The 16034-nt window shown below is 39.0% G+C and overlaps 2 protein-coding genes across 2 annotated transcripts; both read right to left on the reverse strand.

Annotated features, from left to right (window-relative positions):
- Positions 1–18: 18 nt before the first annotated feature.
- LOC139933780 (arginine-binding periplasmic protein-like) lies at positions 19–5497 on the reverse strand. Its single transcript, XM_071927985.1, has 8 exons — positions 5093–5497; positions 4266–4320; positions 3902–3954; positions 3482–3610; positions 3010–3203; positions 2481–2558; positions 1212–1425; positions 19–151 (listed from the first exon to the last, which is right to left on the reverse strand). The coding sequence occupies exons 1-8, from the start codon at positions 5319–5321 to the stop codon at positions 108–110; spliced, it is 996 nt and encodes a 331-aa protein (XP_071784086.1). The 5' UTR covers positions 5322–5497; the 3' UTR covers positions 19–107.
- A 1272-nt stretch (positions 5498–6769) lies between these two features.
- On the reverse strand, positions 6770–15242 carry LOC139954196 (L-arginine-binding protein-like). The gene is made up of 8 exons (XM_071953903.1): positions 14846–15242; positions 14155–14215; positions 13896–13948; positions 13428–13556; positions 13086–13279; positions 12527–12604; positions 8950–9163; positions 6770–7832 (listed from the first exon to the last, which is right to left on the reverse strand). Exons 1-8 carry the CDS (start codon positions 15060–15062, stop codon positions 7795–7797), a joined length of 984 nt encoding a protein of 327 aa, XP_071810004.1. The 5' UTR covers positions 15063–15242; the 3' UTR covers positions 6770–7794.
- Positions 15243–16034: the final 792 nt, after the last annotated feature.

Below are 16034 nucleotides of genomic sequence, written 5' to 3' on the forward strand. Positions count from 1 at the left end.
AAGCTTCCTAGTATAATAAGCTTTTCAAGATTTCCAATAATTATAGAACACCTTTTCCTGTTTTCGTTCACACATCAGCTGTCAGCTTCGCTCGTAGAATATTTTGTTCATGCGACACAATAATCAGGTTTTTGTGCCAGCAACTGGTCACCTGTGAAGGAAGATCGGTACAGTATTAGGTACAGCATGATTCGGGAGGGGGGGGGGGGGCGGGGGGTGCTAACACGAGACCGTGACATCTTTAATGAATGTATTATTGAGATTTGTCAAAGATTTTAACAACCACCTTAATAACGCGTCGCGATTGCAAGTGCATCTTCGCGTGATATTTAAAGGCAGTGGACACTATCTATTGGTCACTAATCAAAATAATTATCAGCATGCAACCCAACTTAGTAACGAGTAATTGGGAGAGGTTGATAGAATAAAACATCGTGAGAAAAGGCTCCCTCTGAAGTGATGTAGGTTTCGACAAAGAAGTAATTCATCACGGGTTTGATTTTGAGACCTCAAGTTGAAAGTTTGAGGTATTGAAATCAAGCATCTGAAAGCACAAAACTTCGTGTGACAAGGGCGTTTTTTCTTTCATAGTTATCTCGCAACTCGGATGACCAATCGAGCTCAAATGTTCACAGGTTTGTTATTTTATGCATATGAGATACACCAAGTGAGAAGACTGGTCTTTGACAATTGCCAATAGTGTCCATTGTCTTTAAGTACATGTACATGGAAAAGTAGGCAATCAATTTGGGTTTACAAGGGCCTGTCAGCGAAGTAAAAAAAACTCTGGCTGGTCACATAAACAATAACAATAATAATTAGAGAAGAGGTGTATAAATAAAAGAAGACAAAACATAGCAAAAAGAGGTTATTTTCTAACTATTCAAAAGTTTACAGAGCCCGTCAAAGGACTGATAAAGAAGTAGGCCTGAGGGTAAAAGGGAAACAAGTAACACTCAAGCACGTATACATTTAAACCTTAAAAATAAATCTTTAACCATAAAACGACAAAAGAAAAGAAAATGAAAATCTATACCTAGGCCTATATTTTGTTTTCTTCCCATATATTATTTTTCATTTCCTCGCACTGCAAATCTGACTATTTGATTTTTATTTTAAACCTGCATGTATATTCCAAGCGGCGTTTAAAGAAATATAAAAATAAAACTAGATTGTATAAAAAAAAACATATTTTTAAAACCTTTTCCTACCGTGTTTCGCGGAAACTTCTGAGCATATTCGTTGAAACTCATTGGACATCTTCAGCTGATCAAAAGCTGGATTCCACCAATCAGCGAGTCGGCTGTCTTTACGTATCATAATACCCGCTCCGTCGCCACTGCATGATGAGATTGTATCACCAGATGCGATATCAAGATGTTCAGCTAGGTCGAGGGAGTAGATATTGGCGAATACTGCATCAACCTGTTTTGGAAAACAGGTGAAAGATAAAGCATACAATTATTAAAGACACTGGCACTATTGGTAATTAATCCATATAAATGTTAGCATAAAAGCTTACTTAGTAACGAGCAATGAATGGGGAGCTTTTAATGGTTTCAAATATTGTAAAAACGGCTCCCTCTTATTCTAAAGTAACATATTTAAAAAAAAATTAAAGAGGTTATTTCTCATTTTAATAACAAAATACTTCAGATGAAGTATTTTATTAGCAATCTGAAAGCACACACATTTATGCAACAATGGTGAATTTTTCTGTTATTATCCTCTTGCAACTTCAATGACCAATTGAGTCAAATTTTTCAGAGTCGTTATTTTATGGATGTTGGGATACAGCAAGTGAGAATGTTTGGTCAATGACAATTACCAAAGGAGTCCAGTGCTTTAAACAAACAAAATACTAATTTGCTATTTTGCCGCATGAAGGTGCTTTCATTTCCAACTTTCCTTACGTCACATTCAGCAATTTTAGTTTTATTTTACGGTAATGTAGGCCTAGCAATACGCTGTGTTCTTGTAACAATGGCAAATAAAACAACAATTATTTTAAGCCATTGGACACTTTCGGTAAACAGTAATGTCCAAGGCCCACACTTCGTGTATCACAACTTCTATAAAATAACAAACTTGTGAAAATTTAGGCTCAATCGGTCATCGGAGTCGGGAGAAAATAACGGGAAAACCCACCCTTGTTTCCGCACGTTTCGCCGTGTCATGACATGTGTTTAAAATGAATCCGTAATTCTCGATATCGAGAATTGATATCGTTTTAGTATTTTTCTCAAAAAGTGAAGCATTTCATGGAATAAATATTTCAAAAGAAGTCTTTCACCACTACCTTCTGTAAACCCTGTAAGTTATTTGTAAATCTGTGAACCAACTTTCATTTTGTTTCTGTACCGAAAGTGTCAAAATGGCTTTAAAACAGTGAAATAAACCCAGTTCATTTGGCTTTAATGTTTGACTCATGAGTATGCTAGTTCACACACGGTCAAACTGCAAATTGGCGTGTACTATACCTCCTGATTATTAACTGCCTGTACAGCACTCTCACTGGACATAAAATGCTTAGTCCTGTCAGGTGGAAGATCCCCTCCCTATAAAAGTGAAGCAGAGAGGAAATTACTGGTTATTGTTTGACAATTAGTACAAAGTATCATCCAGTAACTATCTGAGTATACGATGGTTCATGGCCCCTCAATGAAATCATTAAGAAGAAAATAAAAGCGAACAGACTAATACAAACCCTTGATCCCAACATACAATCATCATTTTAAAATAAATACAACAAAATACACCAATAAAGGTTACAACATGAAACAACCGTGATTAAAAAAAAAAACATTTGCATTTTGGCAGCATTGAGGGTAAAGGGTTTATAATCATTGGCCTACACCTTTTCGCAAATACCCACTGACTGTGCAAGCGCTAACTGTTGAATTGGGTGCAAGGTGGTCTACTACTGCAATCAAACTTGATCGCTAGAGGAGCGCAAAACTCACAAGTTCACGCCTAACATGGGCGCAAAACTTGATTAAACGCCCTCACCGTCACTTTTGTCCGTTTAAGGCAATGCTCGTTTGAAGAAAATCCATCAATGAACCCGATGGTCTTGCCGGTTAAGTCGTTAGCCATGAAGTTTCCGGGGTTTCCCCTTCTCACGAAAAACACGCTTTCCTGAGGTTTACGGAATGGTTTAGTGAACGACACAGAGACTGCTCTCTCGTAAGTGTTAAACCAACCTGTTATAAGCAATCAGAAAAGTATTTAATTTAAAACAAAATGCAGATTATGGATAATTCATTATTCTCTTGCAACTTCGAAGACCAATTGAATCAAATTGGCACAGGTTTGTTATTTGATGATGTTGTGAGAATGTCTTTGTCAATTATTAATTGTATTACCAATAGGTGTCCATTCCTTTATATTCATTATATTCCTAAATTCCTTGTTATTCAAAACCTTTTGGTGGTTCCAAAATGTGTAACAACAAAGCAGTAGAGACTTTGACCCAACTTACCAGTACACCCGTCGTACCACCCACTCACAAGCCCCACCCCTGGGCGTGATCTCTCTCCAACCTTTGACCTGTAGCAGTTCTCGTATACATCCCACATCATTCTGCAGTTCTTGTTTGCTCTGGCACACACTATATAGAGGGCGGGAAGGAAGACAAATTCGTGTCAAACTTGGTTGCATCCATCAACGTTCTATTCCCAAATTATTTGGTTTCTTTAGAATTTCAGTCGCCATTTAGAGAAGGTTTGCACTGACTAGACTACCGGAGTTTTTTTTCTCAGGCTTTGAATTCATGATTTGTAAAATGAAATCTAATTTGAAAACAAACATTACACACAAAGCTGCGCTGTGACTTTTAAACAAAAATCCATGTCTATAGGCACTATGACGTCATCAGGAGACGTTTTTTGTTTTTGTTTACCTGCTTCAACAAGGTCAACGTGAAACCCTCTGACTGTTCCGGACAATTCATGACTGTCAAATACAAATAGAAAAATTGCATGGGTTTAATATTAACACTTAAGTGCGGCAGCAGAGGAGGAGGAGTTGGGGATGTAAGGGGGTAGGAGAAGGGGTGAGGAGGGGGAGGAGGGGGAGGAGGAGGGTGAGGGGGAGGAGGGGGAGGGGGAGGAGGAGGAGGAGCAGCAGCAGCAGCAGCAGCGGCAGCAGCAGCAGCAGCAGCAGCAACAACAACAACAACGACAACAACAACAACAACAACAACAACAACAGCAACAGCAACAACAACAACAAAACCAATGATACATTTTTACATATTAACTTACATGTATTCCAATTCGCTGCCGTCGTGTCCAATTGCGAACACCCATATCTTGGAATCTAGTTAAACAACAATTAAATATTGTTAATCTGTGGAACGTTAGTCCAAGTCTAAAGATTTTGCCAAAATAGGGAGAGCGCCAACTTACGGCTAGATATAGCTCATTTTGATAGAGCGAGCGCCAGTGCGATAACCCGGAGATCGTTAGTTTAAATAAAATCCCGCTTCGGTCAATATTGCTTTGTTCAACCCAAATATAAAAAGAGTAATGACACGGGTGCAAAAGTTTCCGTATGGCGCCACCACTTTTTCATTCGATATGAAATAATATAGTATTTAATTTACCTCAATAAGATATCCCTTTTTGTAAAAATGAGTGAACAAGTGGTGGCGCCATACGGAAAAGTATCCACACGGGTTTTTATTATGGTGCCCCGAAGGGACATCTTATCATTGCCAAATTTTGTTTTTATATTTTATAATGAAACCAAGGACGCCTTACAAGGGATTGGTGACGTAGTCACTGTAGCCCACAAGCCTCAGGCAGTGAGGTAACCGGTTAAAATAATGGCGCCATCTATAAAACTTGAAACACGGGGTTTAACTCCAACTCTTCTTACCAGTAAGTGTTCTGGGTATCCTATTCCTAGTTCACATTGATGAAATAACGTCCAGTCTGAAGGACAATAGCAATTGTGAAATTTATCTTGCTCAATGAAACAGGTTTAAACAACTCGAGCCCGCACTCTGTTGATCAGAAAAACCTTTACTTAAACATATCACGCCCCAAATCAACCCATTTTCTTCTGAACACACTGGGTGTGTACATACCTGTATTTCCTGCAGTGTCCTGTACCGGTACAGTAATTCCCATTGTCCCAGGTCGAGCCAAAGCTATCGCTGAAAACACCAATGCAATAGCAGCCACTACACCAATAAGAACCACAGCTACAGTTTGGAAACGAGGGCTGGATGAAGACATTTTGTTGGAGTGAAATAAATCGGCGTCCATGCGATCGTAACTGGCCTCGTCACTCTGCTTCATGGTACCCAAAATCATAACTGACTGTATGACTTATTATAATGTATTGTGCCCATCAGAGGTGCGCCGCTTGCAAACAATACCAATATTTTAGGAAGTCTTGGGTATTATAGAAAAACTGCACACAGAAGAACCGGTGCAGCCAACCAGAGAGCCCGCATTTACAAACATTTAAATCACAAGAGCCGGGGTCATACCAGCCTAGACGACGATTTCGCTTAGAATGGACAAAATGCTGGCCAAAGTAGACACAGTGCACACCGCGTATAAGGCGGGCATTCCAAGCTTATGTCATTCAGTGTTCGATTGGTTGGTATTTGTGGTAGGACAATTTATCGAACCGTATTAAACGAAAATAATAGTTGCACGTGTTCTGGGCCCAATTTCATATAGGCCTAGCTTTTAGCTCAACAAATTTTTGCTTACCAGAATATGGATGTATATTTGGTTTGCGGTAACACCATGTGTGTATCTACTTGCCAGGTAGAGTTGTTCTTAGGGAACTGTCTTGCTTTATTCTACTGCCGTGGAGTAGATAATCGGAGGTTCGGGAGACTTTTCAGTTCTGAAAAGAACTGTCCTGCTTTTTAACTATTACCAGGGCGGATGGTATAGAAATTAGACTGGACTACTACTTTAGGTTATAGGATCGTAATTAACTGTACTGCCGCGGAGTCAGTTCTGAAATTGGTCTCAACGTTTCGACTAGCTTGCTCTAGTCATCGTCAGGAGACTGAATATGGATGCCATCCAAACTATGTCACGTGTACAATTTGTGACTGGTATCATGTTATTTCTGCTGGGGAAAACACAAATTAAGCAAGTCTCTATGAAATTGGGTCCTGGTGCTGTCGCGACACCCAGTTCATTTCCGCCAACGCCAGCTGACAATTGCGACGGACAGCGCTACCACGAACAACACGACCCCAATGTAAAGACTGCACATGACGTCATTGCCCGCCATCTTTGATTGCAAGCAATGCACTAAAGACTCTGAGCCAATGATAGACTACTCACACGTGCACGTTTTATCAAAAAAGGCGGCCAATGCATGGGAGTCTTTATTCACAAGGACGACCAACTCACAACTCAGACGACCACCACTGACAATTATTTCGACGGAACAATTTCACAACAATAACGGAAGCATGTCCTCTTTAGAATTAAACTGTCTGCCAAGGTTGTTTCTACATTCTTGCTTTCTTAAAACTACGCTGCCACGACAAAACCAAAAATAACGCAATAATAGCGGTACAGTGTGGGCCTGATGACACTATATGGGTGCGTTCGTTTAGCTTCCCTGGGTCGACCCCGGTGTGTGTGTTTTTTTTCCCAGGACGAACGTGGGTAATTATCTGCACACGCTTGTCCTGGAAAAGAAAACCGCCACACACCGGCCGGGGGGTCGACCTAGGGAAGCTAAACGAACGCACCCAATGTAAGGCGGTATTCCCAAGATTAAAGATGGCGGTGACTAAACATAGACCCTAAAATAAACACCACAGATAAATTTACGCTTTAATTGTTCAGACTTTTAATCAGAAATTTAATAGTGGAAAAACTATAAGCAAACACCACAAACTGCTGATGTACAGCTTCCTATTATATTATGGATTATTCTATGATTAGATATGCAGAGTGTATTGAGATTACTTTTGGTAAGAAAGTTTTATAATTGGAATAACAACTATGTTCCGACTTAGCTTAGTCGGAACATGTACTAATGAGATCTACAAGATTTGTATTAGTTGTTCCGACATATTAATCGGAACATTCATTGATTTCACAACGATTTGTATTTGCTTTTCTTCCCTATTATGATTCTGATTATTTAGATGTCAAAAACCCGTAGGATTTGTGCACAATAATATTACACAACCAATAGTTAAATGTAAACAATAAGCTGTGATTCATGGTTGGTTTTTCATAGAATGATATATTTTTATTCTTTTGCTTTTGCATGCTTTTGATAATATTTTGCTTACCACAATTATTTCATTAGAGCCTAACTGTGTAAAAGAATCGTATTAAAGGCAGTGGACACTATTGGTAATTACTCAAAATAATTATTAGCACAAAACCTTACTTGGTATAGAGTAATGGGAAGAGGTTGATAGTATTTATAATATAAAACACTGTGAGAAACGGCTCCCTCTGAAGTGGAGTAGTTTTCGAGAAAGAAGTTGTTTTCCACGAATTTGATTTCGAGACCTCAAGTTTATAATTTGAGGTCTCGAAATCAAGCATCTGAAATCACACAACTTCGTGTGACAAGGGTGTTTTTTCTTTCATTACTATCTCGCAACTTTGAAAACCAATTGAACTCAAATTTCACAGGTTTGTTATTTCATGCATATGTGGAGATACACCAAGTAAGAAGACTGGTCATTGACAGTGTCCAGTGTCTTTAATAAGAATCGCAATATCGCATTATAACATTTGTCTTTCTCTTTTCTGATCAGCAGCTCCATCTGTGATGTCATTGACTAATTCATTGGATGCAATCCACGTCCTTTGTCGATTGGTCACCTGTAAGGGAAGACAAATAAAAGGACATAAACCATTAAACAAACAAGAGAAAACATTATACAAAAGGTCTGCTGAAACGTCTGGATGAAATTTTGTTCAACTCTCGTCTGGCCAGATTTTATTGAAAATGTATATACGCATGTAAGGTTTAAAATAAAACCGAAAGAATTGAGACAAAATTTGTACAAAGAATACTTTACATTCCAAAAGAACAATTATTAATTTAACAATCAAGTGAGGTTTGCGGAGACACCATGAAATAAATATATCTTTTTAGTTTTGAGAACGATCCGAACATACTTATCGAAACGTCGCGTTAAACTGTCAGTGGGGGCATACTTCTCGGAACCACCATAGCTCATAAGGGATTTATTATTATGGTGGCCTCACTTGATTTTATCTCCACCATGCAGTTTCATAAACTTGAAGAAGAAGATAATTTGATGACGAATAATTGAGCTTGTTCATATTAAGGACAAACTAAAATGAAATGACAAACTTGATGAGGTCACACCCATTGATATATAAAAAAAAAAAACAATTCAACTCAATTCAATTATAATACACATTTATTTCATTATGGCAGAATACAAGTAGGCCTACATGTAGACCAATGTAGGGGAATAGGCAATATCACACAATAAACAACGCATAAAAAAACAAATCTATAAAATATAAAGAATCCTAAAATCATAAAGCATCATCATTATACATACATGTAGGAAACTAGTGAAGCATAACAATTATAATAGCCTTTTAATAATAGCAGACAATGACTTGGGCATGGCAAGGAAAAAACCCAAGCATTGACAGAGACTAGATAGATACATAAGATGACTGTTATTGCGAAATATCAATATAAAAAGAGTATGGTAGATTGCCTTAGCATTCAATCCAAACCGGACCTATATATAAAACAATTGTTTTTCAGAATCATATGCAAGATGCTCGATACGAACACAAAACACGTTTCTTCTAGGACACTCAACAAATCAAACGTCTCCATAACCATTCTGTTCGAGCGTCTTTTGGTTACATGCTAGCTATACCCTGCCATGGTTGCCTTTTTGAAAACTGAAATCTAAACAATTGAATAACTTGAATTTAATTTGCTTACCGTGTTTCTCGGCAACTTCTGAGCATATTCGTTGATACTCACTGGACATCTTCAGCTGATCAAAAGCTGGATTCCACCAATCAGCGAGGCGGCTGTCTTTACGTATCATAATACCCGCTCCATCGCCTTGGCATGTTGAGATTGCATCACCAGGGGCGACATCGAGGTCTGCGTCCAGATTGTAGATATTGGTGTTGGAGAAAACTGCATCAACCTGACGTTGAGAATGAACAGTGACAAATCCAATAAGCCACTTCGGAGTGTCAGTGGCGCATGCCTGTTACTGCTGACAACGGACTTTGTCTATCTCCGGTAACCTTTTGACAATACCAGCGGGTATTGTCAAAAGGTTACGGGAGATAGACAAAGTCCGTTGTCAGCAGTAACAGACATGCGCAGCTGGAACTCCGAAGTGACTTATTAATTTATTGTCTACAAAAATAAAAACAAATTGTTTTTTACATGTCTAAACATTGATAAACAGAACTGAATATCAACAGTGTATTTATATAACCCGTAACAGTAACCTCTTTATAGAGGAAACAAAAAGCAAATTATATCAAACTACATGATTCAACATTATAACTTCTCACGTGTTTTCTGGGAAAACAAATCTGCACACAACTTATTTTAAATATGGATAGGATTTCTGTTCATTGGATGACTGAAAGTACTATTGCACCAACATTACTCCGTGTTTTTATAGGCCTACTAACCTTTTACAAAGTTATCATCTATACTATTAAAAGCGTAACCTGCGCCATCTTGGATTGAAAATTAGAAGGTCCAGTGGTATGGCATCCTTGTGGAATCCAACACGGTTGTGTGTGTGGAATTCAATACGTTTGTGTGGTTTTAGACGTCGAGTTGCAAGTCTGCAAAACCCGGATCCAAACTCGCACTTACAAGTCATGTGATTGGAGGAAGTTTGGGCGGCGACCGTGCGTCAACCACTGGTCGATGTTGTTACCAGACTTCCTAGAAATCTTTCTGACAGGCGACTCATTGGACAGTGTTTCGCAGATGGTGCTCCGGATTGGTTCATTCATTGCCGCGCAGGGTCGAAAGGGTCGAAGAGGCTGGTTGCCAGGACAAAACCGAAACCAATCTCACGAATTTGCATTGAATGGATGAAGTACCGTAGATTGATGTTTCGCAGGCGACCATGTGTCAACCACTGGTCGACGTTGTTATCAGACTTCCTAAAAATCCTTCTGACAGGTGACTCATTTGTTGAAAAGATTAAATGGAGAATGTTTATAAAAAAGCATTCACTTCCAAACGGCATGAGAATTATCATGATAGACAAGGATGGGATCAAACGGAAGCTTTATAATTTGGAAACATTGGGTAGGGCCGGCTATAGGTTGGAAGGTGTCTAAGGGAACTTAACAATTAATAACATTTTGGGGTTAGGGGGGGGGGGGGGCCTTACAAAGAGCCATTCTGGTCAGTGTATTGTGAGTGGTGTGTTGTTTGGTTTGAGACAGGCCACCTGTTGCTTGGTGAAGGAGGTCGCCGTGGGACCACTTTAGGTTGACAGTGGGTGGCGACCTCGGACTTACAAAAATCTCCATACAGAAATTGCACTATTGATGCAAAACGTATCTTGCTGTTTTTAAACTATGGACACTATCTTTTACCAGTAAACTCAAATCAGTACATGAATACCGTTTTAGAATACGGTGTGTTCATGGAGGTATAATGTTGGAGTTTCAGAGTTTAACCCATCACGGAAGTTTGTGAAACTATTCATTACCCTATGGTGAAACTTGTACACGTACGTCAAAGGCTGTTTTGAAGCTGTACAAAAAGAACTTTGCTTTGCATTTGGTCAAAGTTGTTAAGCAAAACGACATTAAGTTTCCTTTTGAATAAGTCCATTCACAAAATTGGTTAGAGCAGTGTGTCGGTCAGGTCTCAGAATGTACATTTTGCCAAACCCATTTTTGTAGCCTAATTTAGCAATCGGCCCGTCGGGTTGGTTACTGATGAAGATAATATTAACAAAAGAGACCTCGTGCGGCTGAATGGGGCACATTTTTAGGAGTTTGTCTATTGACCCAAACTGGACGTAACAAACCCTAAACATAACTTGACATGCTTTCTGAAAGTGAAATAAGTTAGAGAAAATTAAGGAGTGAGGACGAATTTATCGTTTATATTTAGTTTGTACGATATAGGGTTCCAGAGATATGGGATGTATGGTGGTTTGTTCCTAGAGCAGCGTGAACATGAACGCGGTCAGAAATTGTGTCGTTTGTCGTTAAAATTTCGCGAGATGCAATAAGCCCAAAGTGACAATAAAACAAAACCAGACCTGCCAAGTCTCACGCATGATGCGTGAGACTCACGCATTTGGGCTCTGTCTCACGCTCACACGCACATCAACCATTATTGGGGCGAGATCGAAAAAAAATTAACGACATTTTGTAACTTTGTACAAACAAAGCGCAAATTTGCAGATTGCGCACGCTTTTGCTCATCCAGTTGGTTCAGCTAAAAAACGGCAGAGCGCAAAACGCTTATTGCGCACAAGTTTGTTCCGATTCTTTTAGCAAATTCGTTGAAATGCGCTCCACTAGCGAAGACACAACAGGCAGAAGAAGTGAGCGATTGATTTTGGACATAATTTTTAGTCTATTTTTTTTTTATGTTTGGAAGGAAATAATCTGACACAATCGAACCTCCACATTTACCATCAACATCTCCTGTGTACCTCAAGTGAGTTTTAATTATTCTGAGGAGGTTTTTGATGCAATTTGAAACCCGTTTTTGTCCACAATTTATTTAAAAAAAAAAAAAAAAAAAAAAGGTTGGGCGGCGATTTAGAAAGGCCTTCTTAAACTGGCCAATTTTTTCCTGGGGGAAGGGGGCTGAGCTTTGAAAAATCTCACACATAGCTGGCCTCTGGACTTGGCATCTCTGCCTGCAAAACACTTTTTTTGACGTTCACGTTAAGTGCTCCCGTTACATGCAGCCTATTGACCAGAAAGTTTACAAGACCAATTCAGATGAGAATAAACTAAAAAGAGGCCTAAGCTCTTACCGCCCCCGCCCCCCCCGAAAAAAAACCGTAGATAAATTAGATTTGTGGCACACAGCATGTTCCAAAAACTCGCTTTACTTATAGTGCTGTAGCAACGCTATGTATCGTGGGACGTAAAAATGTCATTTTTGATGATGTTTTTTAAAAAGGAAATGCAAGCATTATGAATGTATATTGAGTGTGTGGAGAAAGATTTGGTAGTGTACTACAAAAGAAACTTTAGTTATTGCTGACTAACGGTCAGTTTCACCTATCAACGCTGATTTGAAAAACGTGTAACGTTAAGGAGGCCCAACATATTAGACCCCTATAAGGATCACGGGGGAGCCTTATAGTTTCTAAATGCATAAGGTACGTCGTCTAACGGACGTTGGGTTAGAATTATGACGCCATGCATAAATATTGAGAGAGGCGTATAACACCCTCACCCACATTTCGAAATATTTGTGTCAAGGATTTTTACATCCTAGCGGGGTGCCGCGCGAAGCGCGGCATCCCGCTAGTTTGTATTAATTGAGTGTACTATACCTCTTGACCATTGACAGCTTGCACAATACTCTCTCTGGTTGTAAAATGCCTTATATTGTCAGCTGAAAGATCAGATCCCTAGAAGATATAAATCAGAGATGCAAAAATAATTGTTTGGATATGCAATACAAATTATAGCTATAACAATGACAGGCAGGTAATGTGGCCAATGATTTCCAAGAAATTATATCATTAAGAAAAACACAAGGTGAGCTAACTAAACAGGCCGACATGTATGTAGACTTGTGGACAAGTCGTTAATGGTCCCACGCGGTGAGATAGTCGACACAGACTTTTAACGACTTGTCCACAAGTCTAGCCAACATAGCAACAGAACACAACAAGACAATCAAAATAATGTGCTAAGAAATAAAATAAATATGTAAAAATAAGACCAGAAAAAAAAAATATGTCGCAACTGACTCGAAACAAACATTCTCTTAGCCTACTGTTATTAAAAAAAACACTATCAAATTAACCCTTTTCACCCGTAAAGACAATTTATGAAATGTAATTCATTGCGCACGTATGCTGATGAGTTAATATTAAACGCCCTCACCGGCAACTGTGTCCGTTGAATACAGAACTCATTTGCTGCAGCCCCATCGAGGAACCCGATGATCTTGCCGGTCAGATCGCTGGTCTTAAAGTTTCCAGGGTTTCCTCTCTTCACGAAAAACACGTTGTCGATAGCTTTACGGAATGGTTTCGTAAACGACACAGAGACTGCTCTCTCGTAAGTGCTAAACCAACCTGTTATCAGCCATAAGACAATTATTAATTTATAAACAAAAGACAGATTATCTAGATAACTAATTAACAGTTTAATTATACAATATTTAATATTCAAGATCTCCAAAATGTGTAACAACAAAGCAAAAGAGACTTCGACCCAACCTACCAGTACAGCCGTCGTACCAACCACTGACAAGCCCCACCCCTGGGCGTGGTCTCTCTCCAACCTTTGACCTGTAGCAGTTCTCGTATACATCCCACATCAGTCGGCAATTCTTGTTGGCTCTGGCACACACTAGAGGATGTTAGAAATATTGTTTTAAAAAAAGTAGGTGAATCTGTTACAGGCTTTAGGAATAACAATTAATGAGCCATTCCAACAGCTTTCTTCCATTATTCCATCTACTGCATCTCTTTGGAACCCCTTGCCTGGTGCATGTTTCCCTCCATCCTACAATCTAGATTGTTTAAAGAGGAGTATAATTCTTTTCACAATAAATAATTGTTGTTCTTATAGCCCCATACCAAGAGTGGCTTGTTTTATTGGGCGAACTTGCATTAAACAAATAATCATCTGAATATTATTATTACACAAAAGACTATACACTATTGCCATTTACCAATAAATCATTACCTGCCTCAACGATGTCAACGTGGAACCCTCGTACCGTACCAGACAATTCATCGCTGACCGAAATAGAAAGAGAGACAGGAAAAAAAGTAATTTTTTATTTTATTTATTTAAAGGTATATAGTTTGGGTTACGTACAAGTTGATTTCCCAGAATTTGCCGAAATATACAGACCGCTATAATGCGGTTTTATTCCTAACACTATAATTGTCTCTTTTTATCTCTATTGTTCTAACTACATGACGCCCATAATAGCACTTACATATATTCCACCCTGCTGCCATCGTGCCCAATTGCGAACACCCAGATCTTAGAAGCACCCTCTAGATTTTGAAAGAAGAAAAAAGGTAAAATAAAAAAGAAATCTTTATCACCACACAAATTAATAGGCAGTAAAAAAAAAAACGACAAAGAACGAGTTCTTTTTCCGTTGTTTTATCTGACCTTTTCAGATGATGGCGTGGATGCAAGCTGTCTAATTCAAACTTTGAGATCAAGCTTGATTACGATTTCCACTTTAAGTGTGACTTAAAGTGAACATCCTCAATGTATTTTTTAACCTAGGTTTTGTTGATGTACTTGTTCATTTATTGCGGAATAATCTTTATGGATGGTTGTCCTAACTTAACAAACGAAAACAAAACCCCTTAAAAAGACACTGATTTACAATGGTGCTCTAGGTCACACATTCGGTTACACAAATTAACTGGAATATGAGGTGGTGGTAACATTGAGTGGGACACCAATCACCACAATGTAAACTTAATGTAATTTTGGCTGGTAACCTGTTTCTATAAAGCAAAGTTTCTCTATGCTTAGCAAGTTTTTGTGCTTACATTCTTTATGAAATTGGCCCCGTGGTCACACATCCACCACTCACGTTCATGCATGCATACGATGACTACGCCCACCATGCCATTGAATGTTATTGAGAACGTATTTTTTAACCATACCTGCGACTCCAGTGTTTGCTTGTACCTGACCACCAGCAATTGTCATTGTCCCAGGTCGAGCTAAAGCTATCGCTGAAAACACCAATGCAATAGCAGCCACTACACCAATCAGAACCACAGCTACAGTTTGGAGACGAGGGCTTGATGAAGACATTTTGTTGGAGTGAAATAAATCGACGTCCATGCGATCGTAACTTGCCTCACTACTTTGTGTCATACTCTTATTACACACAGTGTCAAAAGGAACGTCAAGTTCAAGTACTTTAAAGTGATGTTCCCACTTATGAGTGAGCTCGGTTCTTTAATAATTCCAAGAACAGCAAGTTTAGACGGGGAGGAAATTGTAAAAACATGGCTTAATAATAGCAAGTGCAATCAACCGCGGAAGCGCCAACCCCTCCCCTTTGTAATATTTCGCTGGCATTGAATAAGTGCCTCGCTACTTTTTGGCGGTAAATAAGTGTTACGTGCTTGAATGGAAAGCCAGTTATTGCATGCCTCACATACAGTGCCATGGGCCTAAGCGATATTCGGAGACAAATAACTTTTGATCTTTGATCTTGCAGTCGGGTTATGTTATTTCGACACACATAAGTATACACGCAACATGACAGTCTGTTTTGGAATCAATATTCCAGCTAAGAGATATTCTGTCTCACAACTTTCTCTTAATATTAAATGTAGATACACTTTACGCTACGTCTTCCGAAACCACGAGGATGGGCATTACCTGATCAGGGCATAAAACATAACCTGAGAGCGTGAATGGAGTAACACTGGGTTGAAAAGGATTCACAATAATGTAAAAACCTTTCCACAATCATTTTATACATTGAGAAATGTTTCCTTATAACACTTTTAACACGCTATGTCTTCTAAAGCCAAGAGGACTGGCTGGAACTACTTGTTCAGAGCAGAAAACATAACCGGAACACGTGAAAACGTGAGTGGAATAACACTATAGCAGTAGGTTGAAAAGGGTTACGGAAAAATTGAAACAACCTTTCAGAATACAAAACATATCCCCGACACTTTCTTATTGAGTGTTTCTGGGAAAAAAAGTCATCAAATATTAGATCAAAAGCAAAGGACAACAGGGTGGGTGTGGTTTAAGCGCTATTGGGCAAAAATGTTTGTGACAATCCTAGCGGGAAAAGTTCGGGCGGGGCCTGCATTCCGGGGGTGCTCT

This window comes from Asterias amurensis, chromosome 2 (assembly GCF_032118995.1).
Source record: "Asterias amurensis chromosome 2, ASM3211899v1".
Lineage (NCBI taxonomy): Eukaryota > Metazoa > Echinodermata > Asteroidea > Forcipulatida > Asteriidae > Asterias > Asterias amurensis.